Raw genomic sequence first — 19,273 nt, 5'->3', positions numbered from 1 at the left:
GAGTGTGGTAAGTGGCAAAGCCAAGACTAAAATCTCAGTCTGCCTGGTTAAGCGCGCACCTCAGGGAGTGGGGACCGGTTTTATATGAGACGTTCAAAGACAGCAGCGAGTCGTCCGCGCATCGCCGATTTGCCTTGGCTCTTCCCACCTCCCTTGAGTGCCCCCGCGTCGCCAATCTTTCCCTCTTACTGGATGAGAAGCTGCTTTTTAATCCTATGGGATCTTGCTTTACTGTCTTAAGAATAGTTTTCTGGGAGAATAATGAATTATTCTCTAGATAATTAGAAAATCTATTATCAATGTATGGGAAAACGGATTTTATTATCCCTGAAAATATATGGTACAGTCTTCGCTGCAGATGTAGATGGTTGAGGGCGGTGCCTGTACATTGGCCAGAGAAAGCTGAGCTGTCCAGTGTGGAGTTTGTGGGAACTCAGATGCCACCTATGTCCCCAAATGGCTCAATGGGACCTAGTCCAGGAAAAGCCCAGCATCGTAGCCCTGCAGTGGACTCGGGGAGGCAAAGAAGAGCCCTTTTAAGGAACAATTCTGACATCTGTCCTTTTCAGTAGCCAGTCTAGCAATGCAGAGGAAACCGTCCCTTAGTCCCGGTCTGTTTTTCTTTTCTTTCTGAAAAGTGGCTTATGTGAATTCTCCATCTGCCACCAGAGAGCAGCAAAAGAATAAATAAATGTTGCCCTCTACTTCTGCTTTTTGGAATAATAGGTATACACGTAGGTAGGTAGCTAAGTAGGTAGATAATTTACAAATATTAGTCCATATAAATATAGATTTATACTTTACAGATTTGTATTTTGTATATTTTAAAATATGTCTGTATGTACCTCCATATATACATATATGTATGTACACACGTGCACGTGTATGCAGAGGGCCGGAGGGAGAGAGGGGGTAGAGAGAGAGGCAGAGAGGCAGAGAGAACCTAATTAAGCCAGATCTCTACTTCATTACCTTTAATTTCTGAAATGATAAAGTTAAGTCAAAAGTTATTAGCATAACATATTTATTAGCCTGTACATGTGAGGACATCTTCTGATTCAAATATGCAGTGAACCAGGGATTTGCAAGACATTTTCAAGTGAATTTTCAGGAAGAAATATCTTTCAAGTAGTCAATGTTAAGAGCAGAGTGTAAGCTGACAAAAAATATCTTTGAGTGGAGAATTATTAAGATTGAGAAATTTCAGATGTGTTCATTAGTCATAGTGAATCTTCATAAACGTAGCTTCGAGTTTTGAATTCTGTCTAAATCAAGAAAATCTTCACAAACAAGTTTTCCAAAAACCTAGTTCTCTTAGCTTTGAAGTGAGGTCAGGACCTGTTGAAAAGAATAAGCGTGTCCAAGGCTGATGAGATGGTGTGATAAGCGTAGGATGCAGCTGTGAGCTAGGGCTTCCCCCTCAGAGTGCAAAGAACTGAAACACTCCCCGTGAGTCATGCTTTTGATTCTCGCCACCCTAAGGATCATCCTCGAGATTCAGCAAAACGTGCAACTACCCTCTGCTTCCTTTTCTTCTTTCCAGCTGGTACTGGAATAATCATTGTAACAGTAAAAGTGACAGTTGGCATTTATCGAGAGCTTGCTGTGTGCCATGCACTGTGCTAAACATTTGGCATTCAGCATCTCATTGAATCCTCACAGGTTCTGTGAGGGAATCCCTAATTTTACTTTAAGGTAAACTGAGGCCTAGAGGGATGAAATTTGTTATAGATTATCAAAATTAAATGTTTTAATTTTTTTGGAGGCTTCCAGTGTGTGTGTGTGTGTGTGTGAGAGAGAGAGCGAGACAGAGAGAGAGAGAGAGAGAGAGAGAGAGAGAGAGAGAGAGAGAGAGAAGAAGATATATAGAATCAGATTTTTGAGAATTTAAAAAGATCTCCGAGATCTTATAGTCAATTTCTTCCGCTGGCCAGTAATGGTCTCATATTGTATACTTTCGTCTTTCCTATTTCCCTTTAAATGTTCCGAGCCTCGAGTTTGAACATCAGTGTCTGGGTAGCACAGAGACTAGAGCCAGTGTGCTAGAGGGCCAGGTAGGGGTACTTCGGCAGCCAGACTCGAAGCAAACCGAGGTATTTCTGTCTGGTGGCACTGCCTATGAGAATTTCCAAAACCGGAAATCAGTGGAGACTCATTGAGATTGGGGGCGCTTTTCCTTTGCTCAGAGATTTTGAGAATGATGGCTGAGTCACCACCATTCTCTCGGATTTGGACTTCTTAAAATAAACTCGAAATGCCCAGGCCACCTCTGTAGGCTTTCCAAATATCCCTAGAGGTGAGAATATTATGGAAAGAATGGGAAAATAGCTTTGGAACCAGACAACAGCCCTGAGGTCGAATCCCAGCTCCATCCTTTTGAGCTGGGTTGTCTTCGACAAGCGGGTCTACCTCCGGGAGCCTTTCCCCCTTCATTTAAAAAACAGAGCAAATAATTAGACCGACATCACTCAATCGTTGGAAGGATTCAGTGAGATACATATGTCAAGCGCCTCGTACGTAGTATTACCCACCAAATTCTAATGCCTCCCCATGCCTCCGCTACCACTCAGTTACTGCAGCGACAGATTGACTTGTCACAGTGATGATGTTCCTTCTCCATCCTTTTACCTTGGTGTCTATTATGCCTTTATAGTCGAAGGGGCTTTTCTCAGAAGTCCTTAGATATTGTTAATTCGTGGTTCTTAAATGATACGAACTCTTCATTTCCCCAGCCTAAAAGCATCCCTCTAAAAGGAAAACTCCACTTGAATTCTGCCATACCCTTCTTCCTAGAAAACACATAGTCCATGCCAAGTGGATAGAGGTGTCCTTGGCAGAATTTGACTTCTTCTGTCTTTCCCTCGGCATTCTCTTCCCAAGGCAACCACCCAGGGGAATGGGCCAGCAGAGCATGGGTGATGGACGTATTCGATGTAATCAGTGGGGGTGGGAAACTGTGTCATATAGGAGGTACTGCATTTTAAGGAGATGGGATGCCAGATTTGGGATAAGAATTCTTGGGTTCTAGTCTGAGTTCTACCACCTGTTGGATTTGGAGCCTCGTGTAAATCACTTCCTCTCTTTGAACATCAGTGTTACCATAAGTATAATGTATAAGTAGTCAAGCTAGGATTCTAAGATGCTACATCTAAAAAGGCCTTAAAGACTATTACGGAGACCAAAGAGAGACCTGGTGACAGCCCTCTTTAAAAAAAAAAAAAGTTGGCTCTTGGTAACAACAGACATGACATTTTCAAAGTTCTCTGCATACTCTAAGAAAACTTGGTGACACACTTGATGTTTGAAATGGTCTCTGCCAAATGCTAAGAGCTCATTATTTTTCACCCTATCACCACCTCTGTTTCTAACAGAGTTCAGAGTATAGTTTTTGACAATACAACCAGACCCCAGAAAGTGCAACACAGCCTCAGCCAGAGTGTAAATGGAGACTCAGAGGAAATCTGGGATTCATCAGGGCCAAGCCCTGTAGCTTTGATTTATAGAAAGGCTAGATGCTTTTGCACAGTATGATACTTGCGGCATCTGGGGAGAATCTGGATAGTTGGTCGGTTCTGCTGAAATTTCCAAGCGTTTGAATGAGTCTGGATAACATGACTTTTGGCAATTGAAAAATGACCGTATTATGTTAAATTCTTCCTCTTTTCACACCTGAGGATGTGGCGGAGAGGAAGCCATAAGGGAGTTAATGCATGACTAAACTCAGGCGAGCAGTTCAAGACCCCCTTCCCAGTGAAGGTGATACTTGTCCTGGTGATGCTTCGCAGCCCGACAGATGTTATTGTCCAAATTTAGTCCTCAGGCGCCTTCAGTAAAAGGATTCTCAGGAGTTGGAGCCCTGACTACAACCAGGGCCCAGCCAGGCCATGGCCATGGCCAGGGCCCAGCAGACTGAGGTCCTTCTCCTTGGGTATCGCATTCTCTAAGACCAGGACTTTAGAATTCAGCTCAGCTGACATTCACTCAGTGCCCACCACGTACCCAGGAAACCAGCGGCACTGGTTCACCTGACTTCGCTCCGTATACGCTGGGATTTTTCTCAAGGTCACTGTCAAAGACCATGAAACCCTACATGTTTTTAACCAGTCGGCAGAAAGCCAAATCAGTGTGTCTTCTTTCTGCAGTTTTGGAAGGTGGGAAAATAAGTTTTGCCTGATACTATTTTCACCCAAGGAATTTTTTTTAACTTAAAATGTTTCTTTCTCTGTTATAGTGGACAGAGTGTTAACCTTGAAGTCAGATATATCTGAGTTCATATCAGAGCCCTGCCACTTACTATCACATGACCTTGGCCAACACTCACTTTTTATTCCTAGCCAACCCTTTGGCCTCGAATCCCCTCCCTAGTCTTTTTCCTAGTGAATTGACCCAATTTTTCTGTGAGTTGAGAATCCTTGCTTGGTTTTTCAACTCTAGGAAAGTCATTCCTGTGTCCAGAGGGGGGGAAATGAGGGCTTATACCCGATTGAGTTTTAGTGATAATTTCTTCAATTTTTTCATCTATGTTTTCCATTATTTTCTCCTCTTTTAATCGTATGGAAAAGGTAGAAAGAGGGAGTTATTCTGTGGTGAAATTTAGGAAACATGCTGATTGGTCAACTATGTCCTTCATTCCCAATTTCTCTTTGGGGGTTCAGAGAAAGGAATTTGTGATCAATACATGAGTTAATATATATAAAACACTTAGAACTGTGACTGACACATAATAAACGTTGTATAGGAAGGAGTTCACTATTCCAAACATCTTTGACCCATAGCTTGAATTTAGAAAAAGTTTGTTCTACTGAAGCCATGTTTTCGTCCATCTTCAAAGACGGCAGGTGGTATCGCCATTTATGCCTTCCCCAGCCAGTGGGATCACTTCCCTTTGATGGTGATTGCATGAGATGCAGAGAAGCTAGTTTTGTATCCGATGCCACTTGGCATTTGGCCCCATCCTGCCTATGAGAAAGCCCTACACACATGAGTTTCCCATTCTTTTGTGATTTCTTTTTTCTGTCTTCAAAGGGTGTATTGTTATTAATTTCTCAGAACATGTTTAGAATAAGACTTCACGAATACTCAGGAAGTCAACAGGGCATTACGTAGAACAGGCTGGATCTCTTTTCTGGGGTCTCTCTTAACTCCCTTTTCATCTCTGAAAGTTTTCTCCCCATTAAAATTGAACTGTCAAAAATAAGTCCAGACATCCTGGACCCATCATCTGTCTTTCTTCTTCTATTAAGAGAAACAATGGAGATTTTCCTTCCAAGCCCACTAGTTGTATCTGTACTCTATAATCCTGTTTTCAAAGAACTAATGATATGAATCAATTAATAAATTTTATTGCATACTAGATAAAGTTCTAGGTGCTGGGGATATACCTATAAACAAAACAGAGGCCCTTATTTCATGGATCCTATATTCTACTGGGGACAGATAGATGCTAAACAATTTGATACATTTGTCAAGTGGTGATAACTGCTCTGAAGAAAATTAAAACAAAGTATGGGACTACTATAGATGATGTTAGTGATATTTAGGCAGGGCACTGAATACAGTAAGGGTACACTCTATGGGAGATACCTTGGCGGGGAGCAGGTCCAGGAATAGTGAATAGTGAATGCAGAGTCCCTGAGGCAGAAATGCGCTTGGCACGTTGAACAGGAAAGAGGCCAAAGCGGCAAGGGCTGAATGAGCAAAGAGGGCCATTTACTCCAGCCTTCTCAAAGGGATGGCAGTAACACATAGGTTAAAGCTCATAATTTAAAAGAGATGTGAAGTGAGGCCTTTGGAGGGCCCACAGAGCAGAGAGAGAGGTAAGTGGATTCTTTCTACCACAGTAATTGCCAATATTTCCACATTAAAGCTTGGCACCAAGCTTTACATCTGTAGGCCAGCTTTAGGGAGGATGTTGCAATCCATGTTGACTGTAAGGTTATCCAGGCCATGTTTTACATTTAGAAAGAGTACACAATAGGAATCATCTCCTCTGTTTTTCTGGACTTTTCTCATTTAGAGCGAGTGTGATTTATAAGCCTACTGAGCATCTTCTCTGAGCCCTGCCTACTGGAGCCTTAGCAGATCTGGTCTCAAAAGGTTCCCAACCAATGTCCCAGTCTACTTGGAGGGGGTGGAGCCTGTAGACAGCACCCTTTATGAGTGGAATTGGCAGCTAGCTCTCATTACAAACCCTAGAAGTTGATGAGTTCCCATCCATCTTGGGGCCTGGGTAGCTCCTTGAGAAAGAGCTGGCTCTAAGGAAAGAGTTTTGTCAATGACAAGTGAATAATTTGTGGAACTAGAAGAGGGAAATAAAATCATTTAATCTGGAAGAGACCTCGAAGAGCCAGCAGGTATCAAGTCCATGATCCCTGATTTGCATAACACATAACCACCTCACCTTTTATTGCTCCAATCTCAACCTCCCTCCCTCCCCCACTTCCTCTGCCCTCTTCTCCCATCTCCTCCCTCCCTCCCTCCTCTCTCTAAGGAAATATTGGTCTAAGTCCTTGTTAAGCTTGCTAATAGTTAGAATAATTATCATTTATTGAGCACTTAATGTGTTCAAGACTAGGCTCTTTATATATATTTTCTCATCCAGTCATCACAACCCTGTGAGTTAAATGGTATCATTATCCTCACTTTGCAACTGAGATTCGCAAAATACAGATTGAGCCTCAAGTTTGAGGCTCATATAGTTTACTAAGTACCTTGCTCGAGACTGTTTAGCTAGTGAGCGGCAAATCATCAACACAGCCGATTCTGACTCACGGCTGACTCCTTAATCTCTATGTCACACTCTCTTTTCCCAATTCTAGTTGGAGGAGGAAGAAGCCAGAAAGCTTTTATTATTTAACAGGACTTGAGGGACATGGCAGCCAGAATTCATCCCTTCATTCTAAAAATTGTCACTGAGCTGCTACTATTTGCCTGGTGCTCCCGTAGGGCCCTAGCTTCTAGAGATCAGTGGGATGAAAAATCTCCACCGTCAGGAAGTGCATGATACGAGCAGGGAATTTGAACCAACTAATACTCAGAATATGGTTTGATAAGTGCTATGATGAAGATGTACATTGGATGCTATGGGAGAACAAGCAAGGGGAGCATATCTCCGTCTTGGGAGTCGAGTCCCGAAAGTTCGAGAAGTGAATCAATTAAGGCACAGGCTAAACCTCTATAACAAAGAGTACTTATTGCGTTCGGTGCCTTAAATAAGATAGAGAAGTTTATTTCTCTCTTATGGAAAAATCCAGACGTGAACAGTCCAAAGTTGGTTGGGTAGCTCTGTCATCCTTACCACATGGCCTCGATCTCTGTGTTCTAGATACTTATTCCCTTGGTCCCCATTTACCACCCAAGAGAAGAAGAAAAAGAGACAGAATGAAATGTAGACAATTTCCTTATAAAAATCCATTCCTAAAGTTGGCAGACGTGATTTCCACTTGTATTCCGTTGTCTAAAACTTAAGTATGTGGCCTTACCTAGCTGCAAGGGAGGCTAGGAAATGTAGGCATGGTATGCAGCTAAAACTCAGCGACTTCTATTGGTAAAAGGAAGGATGGGTGATGGACACTGGGAAGCAATTAGCAACCTCTGCCGTAAGAAGGAAAGGTGTTCTGAGCAAAGAGAACTCTGTAAACACACGGGAATGAGAAAATACAGCATGTAAAAAACTGTAATAATTCAGTATGACTGTAGTATAGGTTGAATGTAGGAATAGTGGAAAATGAGACTAGAGATTGCAGGCAATGGCCACATTATGGGGCGCCTTATATGCTAACTTAGGAATTTGGACTCGGTCCCAAAGATAATGAGACGTCACTGAAATATTTTAAGCAGAGGAGCAATACGATTATATTTTGAGTTTAAATAGGTCACTCTATGCATACTTTGGTAGACAGAGCAAAGGAAGGAGTGACGGGAGGCACAGAGAAAAGTTAGGAGACTATCATAGTAATATTAGACATGATGAGACTCTGAACAAAAGTAGTGGCAATGAGCAGAGAGAAGAGATTAGAGAGATATTAAGGAATTATAATTGATAGAACTTGGCAACTAAATGGATGTGGGATTTGAGAGAGAGAGAGATGCTAGGATAATAGTGTCCAGATTTCTGGCTTGGACATTAACATTGTTTTAATTAGTAAACAGTTATAAGGAAAGAATTAAGTGGGTTTAATTTTAGAAATGTGGAGTTCGAGATAGCTCTGGGATATCCAGATGGCACTGTTGAGCAGTCAGTTAGATATATTGGCATAGAAATTATTAGAGAAAGCTGATAGCGCAAGCCATGAGAGTGGGTAGAACTGTTGGAAGAGAGAATACGTCTAAATGAGTGAGGTCAGTAGAGGACTGAGAACATAATCCCGGGTCACATCAACATTCAGGACGAGCCAGCGAGAGACTCTGGGCAGTGTTTAGAGAGATAGAAATATGGTCTTTCAGAAAAGTAAAAGGTAAAGGCTTTTTTAGAGCAGAAATTTCAACTGTGTCAAGTGCTGAGACCACGTCAAAATAAGGATTGAAAAGTACCCATTGGATTTGGCAATGAGGAGCTCAGTGGCGATCAGTGGGACAGTTACAGAAGAGGCGTGTGGGCGGAGACCAGGCTGATGAGCAATGGGATATGAAGAAATGGAGGCCAGGGAATTGGGGAGTGTACTCAGCAAGATGGCAGTGTAGGAATTTCTAGCACCGGTCCCCTCCCCAGAACATCAATTTGAATTACTCCCTCTATGCAAAAATATCTTCACAAGAGCTAAGGAATCCAGGTGAAGGATTACCACACCTGGGTGAAGCACAGGGTTAAGATACATCCAGGAGGGAAGATAGAGTCACATTTCCCCTCCCCCAAGTCCTGACAGCCCGGAGAGAAAGATTTTACCAAATATGGGAGTTCACCCACACTAGGCTTCCCTTGTAAGAAAGACGTTCTTCAACTTAAAATCAAAGGACACTAATAAGTAATAGGAAAATATATGGAAATATAGAAGTTGTTAAAGGTAAGCATATAGTCAGTTTCAGAGTACTCTAATACGATAATGGTGGTGTGTTAATCATGTAAATCTAATATAACGGTTAAAGGGCAAAAGTATTAAAGATAACTTTAGCTACGATAATGTTAGTGGGTACACGATATAAAAAGAGGTAAATTATGACGTCAAAAACAAAATATTGAGGAGGTGCAAAATGGTAGATGTTTTGTATGTGATCGAAAGTAAGTTGTTATCAGCTTGAAATAGACTTTTATCTCTATATTTTTGTTTATGTAAGCGTCATGATAACCACAAAGCAAAGATCTACACAGAAGATAAAGAGATAGGGAATCAAAACATACCATTGCATAAAATGATCAATTCACAAGAAAAAAGACAGCAAGAGTAGAAGGGAATAAGGGAATTACAAAACAGCCAGAAAACAATTATTAAGGTGGACTTGGTAAATCCTTATCTATCGGTAATTACTTTAAATGTAAATGATTAAATTCTGCAATCAAAAAGCATAGAGTGGCTGACTGGATTAAAAACGAGACCCAAACATACTAGACTTATCAGTATGATCATTTTGTAAGTTATATAAACGTCTAATCACTATATTGTACACTCGAAACTTATATATTATTGTAGGTAAGCTTTAACGGAAAAATAAATAAAATCAAATAAGACTTAGCAAAATGCTGCCGAAAAGAGACTCACTTCAACTTTAAGGACACAGGTGGGCTCAAAGTGAAGGTATGGGAAGTTATTCCATGCAGATGGAACCAGAAAAGAGAAGAGATAGCTGGACTTAACATCAAAGTAAACTTTAAGCCAAAGACTGTAACAAGAGACAACTAGTACCATTATATAAAGTGGTCTATTCTTCTAGAGGAATAACAATTGTCATTATATATGCACACAACATTGGCACACCTAAATATATTAAGCAAATATTAACATACCTGTAGGGAGAAATATACAACAGTAAAGTAATAGTAGGGGACTTCCATCCCACTTTCAATAATGTATAGATCATCTAGACAGAAAATCAGTAAACGTTGGACTTGAACTATACTTTACACCAGAGGAAACTAACAGACATGTAGAGAACACTCCACCCAATGGCAGCAAAGTACACATTTCTCTCAAGTACACATTGAACAGGCTCAAGGATAGAAGATATGTTCACAGAAAAGCCTTAGCATGTGTGAGAAGATCGAAATCATACCAAGTATCCTTTCTGACCACAATGATATGAAACTAGAAATCGATAACAGGTGCAAAACTGGAAAATTCACAAATAGGTGGTAATTAAATAATACACTCCTAGATAACTAATGGGTCAAGGAAGCAATTAAAAGGGAAATAAAAAAATATTTAGAAACTGATGGAAAAAGAATGTATCGAAATTTGTGGGATGTAGCAAAGCAGTTCTAAGAAGGAATTTTATAGAGATAAACACCTACATTAAGGAAAAAGAAAGATCACAAATCAATTTACACCTCAAGAAACTAGATAAAGGAGAACGAACTTGGCCAAAAGTTTGCAGAAGGAAGGATATAACAAAGATCACAGCAGAAATAAATGAAATAGAGACCAGAAAATCAATAGAAAAGATTAATGAAACTAAGAGCTGTTTTTTTAAAATATAAACAAAACTGATAAACCTTTAGCTATATTAAGAAAAGACTCAAATATATAAAATCAAAAATGAAAGAGGAGACACCACAGAAATACAAAGGATAATAAGAGACTACTATGAATAATTGTATGTCAACAAATTGGATAATCGAGCAAAAAGGAATAAATTCCCAGAAACATACAACCTACCAATAGTGGATCATGAAGAGATAGGAAATCCAAACAGACTAATAATAACAAGTGAGGAGATTAAATCAATAACCAGAAATCTCCCAACAACGAAAACCCCAGGACCAGACGGTTTCACCAGTGAATTCTACCAAACAAAAGAATAATTAATGCCACTCCTTCTGAAACTTCAAAAATATCGAAAAGGAAGGAATGTTCCTAAACTCATTTTACGAGGCCAACATCGCCGTCCTACCAAAGTCAGATAAGGACTTACATAAACAAAACAAAACAAACAAACAAAGACTACAGGCCAGTATCCCTGATGAATACAGATGCAAAATTTCTCAACAAAATACTAGCAAGCTAAATCCAACAGCACATTAAAAAGGATTATACACCGTGGTCAAGTGGGATTTACCCCTGAGTGGTTCAACATGTACGAAGCAATAAATGTCACATCCCACATTAATAGAATTAAAAATAAAAACCATATGAACATCTCATTAGATGAAGAAAATGCCTTTTCCAAAATTCGATATCCTTCCATGAAAAAAAAAATTTAATTGTTTATGAAGGAATTTACAACAAGCCCACGGCCAATATCATTCTCAGTAGTCAGAGGTGGGGAGCTTTCTCACTAAGTTCAGGAGCGATACAAGAGTGCTCAATCTCACCACCTTCATTCAATATAATATTGAATTCCTAGCCAGAGCAGTTAGGCAAGAAAAATAAATAAAATACATCAAAATTAGAAAGGGCTATATATAAGTTATTTCTGATAATGTTTTTATTGGACTCCAGATATTGTGAATTTTACCTTCTTGGATCTTGGCCATTTTTGTATTCCTGTAAATAATATTCTCGAGCTTTTTTTTTTTCCTGAGATGCAGTTAAGTTACTAGAAAACAGTGTGACATTTTCAAGTATTTCTTTTAGTCTCCGTTAGGCAGGAAAAAGGAATCATGTTTAGGGCCATTTTTTCTTTACTGATGAGGCAAAACTTGTCTGCATATTCTACCCAGTGTCCTATGAATTATTTTATTTTCTACTGTGGCTGCTGCGAACAGGAACTCCGTGTAGTTATCTTCTCCCTGGTACCCTCCCCTGAAAACTCTCACTTTGTTGCCCTCCCCATACCTGCAACTCAATATCCTCAACTTAGGGAGACTGCTGGGCTCCCCCAGAGTTCCCCTCCCTACATTATGCCCTGCAGAATCTCCCCAGGCTGTAAGCTGGGGCGATCAGGGGGACTCATCTCATTTGTTTTTCCTGTCTCTTGTGGATCACTGTCCTTTATTGCCAGATTTCAAACGCCTTGAAAACCATTGCTATATGTTTTTGTAGCTTTTTGATTTTCTTTCAAGCCGAAGATTTTAATCTAGTCACTTTTTCTCTATCTTAGCTGGATATCGAAGTAGCTATTATGGTATTTTCAGAGGACAATTGGGCCTTTTACATAAGAATTTTAAATGTATTTGTCTTTGGACCCAGCAACTCCAGTCAGTGTTCTAGTTCTTGAAGACATAGCAGCGAACATGGTATCTTCTCGCATAGCTTATAATGGAGTGGGGGACAGAGGACGACACAGATGAGTAACTATAATACACTATGTTATAAAGCGATAAGGAATGCTAAGAAGGAACAAACCTAGACAAGAAAGGGGGGAAAGAAGCGTTGGGTAGAAGGAAGTATCTCAAAGTTTTGAATACATTCACCTGAAAGGAGTATGTCTGATCATAATCCTATTGCAATTGAGAGGGCAAGCTGTATGGATGTTTGGAGGTAGATGAAACGCTCAGTGCAAAGGCCCTAGTGCGTCCGGTGAATGACAAGGAATGTTTTTAGCAACTACTACAGCGTCTAAGCAAATGCACATAAAATGGTAGCCATTGATAATACTGTTACTATTGGTGGTGGGAGCAGAAATAGGACCTAAAACCGTATGGCCTCCAAGCTCATCTGTTTGCTGCTATGTCATATTATCTCCCTAGTGCCCCTAGACATTGAGACGTGGGCTGCCTTGTGATCGTTCTTGTATTTTCTCTGTCATTGTCCCGCTTTTCCACAGGCTTGCCTCGTGTCCCCAATCATACAATTCCTGCCACTTTGCAGCCTGTGCTGACTCTAGCATGGGACGAGGGTCCCCTTCCTCCCTCACCACATATATGTCTCCCTCCAAAGTGTGTGAACTCTGGCCAAGAGGTCACTCTCTCCAGGGACAGGAAGATCCTCAATGACACGTGAGACACTATGTAAAAAGTCTGATCACAGCTCATGTCTCGTTAATCCAGAACTTTTTACATCTTCCAAGGCACTTTGTTTAGTCCCTTTCTTTGTTTTGAATAATACACACATGGTATGAAGTTTTAAAACGTCAAAATGATACAGGAACGAAAAATAAATTTACCTCCATCCTTTCCTCAGCCACCCCTATCTCGAAGCCAACAATGTCACCAGCTTCTTTGGTGTCCTTTCAGAAGTCTTGAGTGTATCTCGGTATTTTCAGCCACCCTCCACACCCCACCCCTACCCATACAGTATACCTTGAGTACCCTTTTCACCTGAGTCTCCCCACACCCTAAGGAGGTAGGTGGTGTTCTCCCCAATCAGATTAGGAAATTGAGGCTCAGAGATGGGACTTGACTTACCGAAGGTTTCCCAGGCAATCAGTGTTAACCCCAGGACGGATGTTGCCATTTTTATTTGTATTCTGCCCTCCACACTGAGAAGTGCCAGAACCTGTGCCTCGAACATGGTAAGAGATTTCTAAACACTTGCCGGTAGCTAGAGTGACTATAAAAAATCCCCCCCATTCTTTAAGTCATCTTCCCATCCCTATTGGCAGACTACATGTGATGCCGGCTAGTCTCAAGTCCCAGTTAGCACTAGGGAGACAGGAACTTGACCTTCCTAACCGATTCCTGGAAATATTCCCTCTTCACAGATCTATTCAGGTCCTCCTGAAGAAAGTGCCGCGCCCCCGGTGCCTCCACCTCGAGTGACAGCCAGGAGACACAAACCAATCACGATTTCCAAGCGCTTGCTGCGGGAAAGGACAGTCTTCTACGCTTCTTCCGCGGGGGACGGTAAAGGTCAGTACTGAGGCTCATCCGCAAAAGAGGGCAGGCAGAAGGTGGGCTTCTCCTTGCTTCTGAGCCCGGCAGAGCAAGCTTTTGAAAATTCGTGCTCAGAGAGCGAGTTTGTCTTTTGGCTGGGCACAGGACGTGTCCAGGAAGCACGTGACCTAGTGACCCGGCACTCCTGAGTTTATGTCTGTACTATGACCTGCGACCCTTCGGTAATTTTTTCCTGTTTGGCTATTCTAGTCCGATGGCAGTTGTGTCAAAGTTAAGAAAAGCAGGGCCATATGTCTACCGTGGGACCAGAGCAGGGTAGCTATAGAGAAGCCACTCTTGGCCCTGAGCCCTATGGTGGTGGCAGCAGTGATTGGTGACAGGTTCCCAAGGAGAAGAAAACTCTCTGGGGAGAAAGGTCTTTGCAGCAAGACTCAGGCCGACCTCCGCCCACTTGGAACATAATAGTGTCAGTGATAGCTAACAACCATCGAGTGTTAATCACTCCCCGGGCACTGAAATGGCAATGCCATCTCATGGGATCCTCGCCACCACCTCAGGACATAGGTACTCTTACTTATTACTCCCATTTCCCTGGGGAAAACATCTGAGCGCTCAGGGGCTCGCTTCAGCCCCCACAGTTTGTAAGAAGCAGAACTAAGATTCAGAGCTGGCCGACCGACTCCAGAGCCTATGTTTCTTTTAACATTTTATTTTGGAGGATTTCAAACATAAGCAAAGGTTGGAAAACATATATAGAGCGTACCCGCCGTGTTCTTATCCACCAGCTCCAATGTTTACTGCCCCTCCCCCGACCCAGACAGCATGCCATTTCATCTAGAAATGATTCAGTGTGTATCTCTAGAAGATTAGCGCTCTTTTTAAACCAGAATCACAATGCCACCATCATACCTAAAAGAAAAGAAAACAGTAATTCGTTAATATCACTACCCATGTAGTAAGTGTTCCCATTCTCCTATGATTTCATTTTAAGAAGTCAGGATCCAAATAGGATCCACATATTACAATCAGTTGACACGTCTCTCAGGTGTCATCTAGCTGACTACAACCTCTGTCCTTAACCACTACACTGTGATCTAGGGCATCCATGACGAAGGAAGGGGACAGTTTATAGAAGGAGTTGACAACCAGAGAGTCCTTAAGTATTTTAGGGAACTCCATTAATCTCTTAACATTGGTTTTCAAAATTTTCCATGTATTTGTGCAGGTGAATTTTTCCAGGGAGAGTATCCCTGGCTCTCATTAGAGTCTCAAAGCTTTAAGTAAGACTCAGAACAACTGAAAATCATGTACTCTCATCACAGGGAGTCACAGACCGCAAAAGCTAGGAGACCGGAAAGTGGCTAGTTGGGGGTTTCTTTATGAGGAGAGAGAGAGAAAGAAGTTGAATTCTGTTAAGTTTATTACTTAAACCTGAGAGATCTTTACAAATTCCTTTGGATGGAAATAGAAATAGTTAAGGATTAATTGATATCTTTATTTCGAAGAGAATAGAATATGCAATTGATTGGGGATTCTTAAGTCCCTTTTGAGTTACATATCCCTTCAAATAAAGCAACTTGGTATATCGTGACCTTACTGAACTGTGGTGGTGAAAATTATACTCACATCTTGAATCGAATTCCCTAATTGATGGGACATGTGACTCTACACAAATCGGGGAAGGCAGGGACCAATTTGGGGGATATCATTGATTTGATCCGCAACAGCAGCTCTTTTGAAAATGTATACAATTTTTTGATACCGTGCATGCGTGTACAAAAGTAAAAGGTGATACAGGTTATCATTAACATTCCCTCTTTACCTAGATGACATCCAAGAGCAAACACCCAATGGTACTATTGCCAGCGGTATCGAACCCCCCAAACTGCCGCAGTACCCCAAACTGCCTATTCAGAAGAGTGGGGACAGTGATCCTTGGGGGAAGTCCCTAAGCAAGCCTGTTTCAGATGGCAAGTTGGAGCCCTTCCCTGACGTGGACATGGGGAAGTTGGTGATTAAGCTGCAGGATGGACCGACCAGGATCGTGGCGAAGGCCACCAATGGACCTGTGCCGGGCTCTGTGCCCGCCAGGGCCCCCTCTTTCTACGTAAAGAGACCAGCTCCACGGCCCTTGGCTTCCCACAAGGAGGGTAAGTGCTTGAGAATCCCTTGGAACCAGAACCCACCCCACCTACTTCAAGATCTTTCTGAAGTTGGAGATACTTAAGTAGAAATCTGTCATAGTTTTCTGCCGCTAATGTTGAGATTGCAGATAAGAACGTACAAACCGCTCACAGCATCTCTAGTTTCCTTTACGTTTCTACCCCGAGCGCTGAGAACGATGCCTGCCAGTCACCTGGTCGGCAATCATTATTTGTGGAATAAATTAATAATAGTGATATTATTTTATTATTATCCTGATATTATTTTTTATTATTATTATTATTATTATTATTATTATTGCTACCATTGCTGTTTATTAAGTACCTGCACTGTGCCTGGCATTGCACGAGGTGTGACATGCTAGTTTTGATCCTCACGACCTCACTGTGCAGAATGTATTATTTTTTTTTCTACTAGAAATCTGGGGCTCCTCGTGGTAGGCGACTTGCCAAAAGCTAGTAACTAGCAGAGCTGTGTTTTAAATCCCACCATGTCTGGTACGCCCCCAAACCTATGTCATTTTCAACAAGGCAGAACTGTCACTTTACCTTTTTATAAGCAGCTCTGACTCTGTGAACTACTGTTTCCTCGGCCTCACTTTCTAGTTTAGCAGAAATAGGGACAGAGGGGCATGACTTCTGCAAAACTCTGGACTTTTTAAATTACGAATTATAAACCAAAATGTGGCCGACTTCTGCAGATGTAACTGGCCGCTGCATGCAGAGACTTGTGTGTGAAGGCTGGGGCTAACGCACACGGAATCAAAGCGGGGCGGGTGTACTTCTGTGAAGATAGCACAGGATAATGCTTGGGAAAAATCAAAAGAAACATAATATGTCATAACACATGAAAATGCTATGAAATTCCAAGTTCCGTGCCCACGAACAGATGCATGCCCTTCCACTGACATAATAGGATCGAGCTGTGGCGACACAGACCTTATGGCCTGCAAAGCCTAAGATATTCACTATAGGACACTTTACAGGAAACGTTTGCTGACCTCTGCCTTGGATCCGAGAGCACAGGTCAGAACAAGTGAGGCCAGGAGCGGCACAAAGGTGTTAGTGTGTAAAATTTTTGCCCTGAAGCCTTACACACTTGCTGGAGCATTTCGCTCCCAAATTTGTAAAAAACAAACAAACAAACAAACAAACAAACAAAAACGGCAAGTGAAAAGAACTCGGTGTTTATATAATTCCAAGTTCTTACAGGAACAACCAGCCGGTTGTTTGGGTAAAGGGTAATAACTCTTCCGTTTTTGAGGCTAGATGCTTCTGAGAACCATCTTCTCCCATGAATTGTCGCATATCACAGCCTCAGTATGGGATGAAGACATCATGTCAGGGCACAGTCCAGGGAGAGTTATTCTGTGGGGGTCCAATGAAATTTTCACTGAGTGGCTGACCGTTCTCTGGCTTGACGCGCCAATGCATCTGTATGATTATAGTTATCTAACTTCTTTGAACACCTTGGTTTCCTCGTGTAAATGGGAGAAGCAGCTCAGTCCACAGAATTATTGCTAAGGTTAAAAATGAATAACCAATAAAATATCTGACATAGAATTCATATTCAAAATGCTGTTCATCTCCTCCTCTCCCCCTTCCCCTCTGTGAGATGTGCCTCTTCTGGAAAGTAGCCAAGCTAGGCCCGCCCTCTGTGTGGACATCTGCTTTAACTTATAAGTCGTACACTGACCTTTACATCACTGGCAGAGAGCTGGGTAACCCAGCTCCCATTCGTCACCGCTGAGTCTGCCTTGCCTGCTGCCGAGCCTTGAGGTCAGCCCAATCCTATCGGCTTGGCACACAGAGTCGCTCAGCCCTCTCTATCAGTTCAAAGGTCAGTCACCGTCTTCTGCTGCAGAGTGAAATCCCAGAGGACGAGCATTCCCCTCGTCCCCTTCCTCCACAGTCTTGCCGCAGGCTGCTGGTGGCAGCCGCTCTGATCTAATGGTTTCAGTTGATGTAAGTGCCGGTCTGACTGTCCAGTGTCATCTGGACTATGTAAGTTTGGGCCGCAGCAATGCCTGTCTTCGCTTGCTGTCTTAAATGAGTTAGCATCAGGCCAGTGGGATGCAGCTTTTTTCAAAGCTCTAGCCTTGGCTACAGAAAGCAGAGCTAAAGAAGTTAGTAGTTGTGGCCTCGGTGGAGAATTAAGCAATTAAGTTGCCTTTTTGAACCTTGCCCACTCCTACCTCCCACGCGCTCCCCCTCACCCCCATTTTGGCTGCCACTCCACGGATAGATTTGATTCCAGGCATCAGGACAGATGTCAGTTAAGCCAAAGCTGCAGACAGCTCTGACTGGGCTATAGCAGATAGTTCTCAGCCCCCGGGGAGGGAGCTGTCACCTCAGCAGACCCCCCTCTGCACCTTGTGCTTGTCATTCCATTTCAGCTCTGTCGTTCAGAGCTTCGCCTGCCAACCTGAGAGCCACTGTCCGGTCCTCATTGCTTTAACCGTCCACCTGTGCCACTGGCCTGTCCCCCATCCTCATCCCTCGTGTGGATCCAGCCTTCAGTTGGACTTGGTATTCTCCATGTTTTTTCTTAGCAATTAAAAATAGCACCTTTCTTAGCAAGGCACATCTTAAATTGCTTTGTTCCATGGCAGTCGACTCAACAGTAAAATCAATATTGTTTGCTGATGCCATTTTGTCAAGGGCCCCTGCCCATTCGGCCATGGAACTGGGTATTTCCCTTTCTTATAATCATTATGATAGGCCTTTGAGATAAGGTTTTCTTCTCCCTATTTCACAGACGGGGAAACTGAGGCTCAGAGAAGTGATAAAAATCACATGGTCACCCAGGTTGTAAGATGTAGAGATGGGGCTTGAACCTCGACTTCCTAGGTACCACATCTGATTTCTTCGGCAGCTTTAGCTAGCTACCCTCCCCTTTTTCTTTTCAAAGAAGCATTCCCGTCGGGGGGAACAAAATCCTACAAGCCCGTCAACGCGACCGCTCCTTATGAGGCCCGCCTTTGGAAAGGGCATTTGTGTAGCTTCTATGAAGTACTTTAGGGCTTTCCTTTGGGGGAAGATAGAGACTTCTCTGTGTTTATTTATTCAGACGATGGGAGAGACAAAAAGGAAAGGCCTTGGGCCCTGCCTTCCCGGTGAGGGAAGCATGTACGCAGCCAGTCCCGGTGCTCTGTGATCCGCTTCTTAGTGGGGACGAGAATGAATGCTGGTAGGACCATGGGGCAAGGAGCCAGTGACGTTGGGGTTCAGCGGCCCGTTAGCT

At 42.4% G+C, this 19,273-nt stretch overlaps 1 protein-coding gene across 4 annotated transcripts in view; it reads left to right on the top strand.

Annotated features, from left to right (window-relative positions):
* OPHN1 (oligophrenin 1) overlaps positions 1-19,273 on the top strand; it is a 240,962-nt gene that overhangs the window by 206,919 nt on the left and 14,770 nt on the right. For all 4 annotated transcript variants that reach the window (XM_025044450.1, XM_025044447.1, XM_025044449.1 and 1 more), the window contains 2 exons: positions 13,735-13,882; positions 15,694-16,017. In XM_025044450.1, the coding sequence (XP_024900218.1) occupies positions 13,735-13,882; positions 15,694-16,017 (472 nt within the window). The remainder of the gene's footprint in view (positions 1-13,734; positions 13,883-15,693; positions 16,018-19,273) is intronic.

Source organism: Pteropus alecto, unplaced genomic scaffold (assembly GCF_000325575.1).
Source record: "Pteropus alecto unplaced genomic scaffold, ASM32557v1 scaffold312, whole genome shotgun sequence".
NCBI lineage: Eukaryota > Metazoa > Chordata > Mammalia > Chiroptera > Pteropodidae > Pteropus > Pteropus alecto.
Note: the sequence above shows the minus strand (reverse complement) of the source record. Positions and strands in the feature narration are given on the sequence as shown.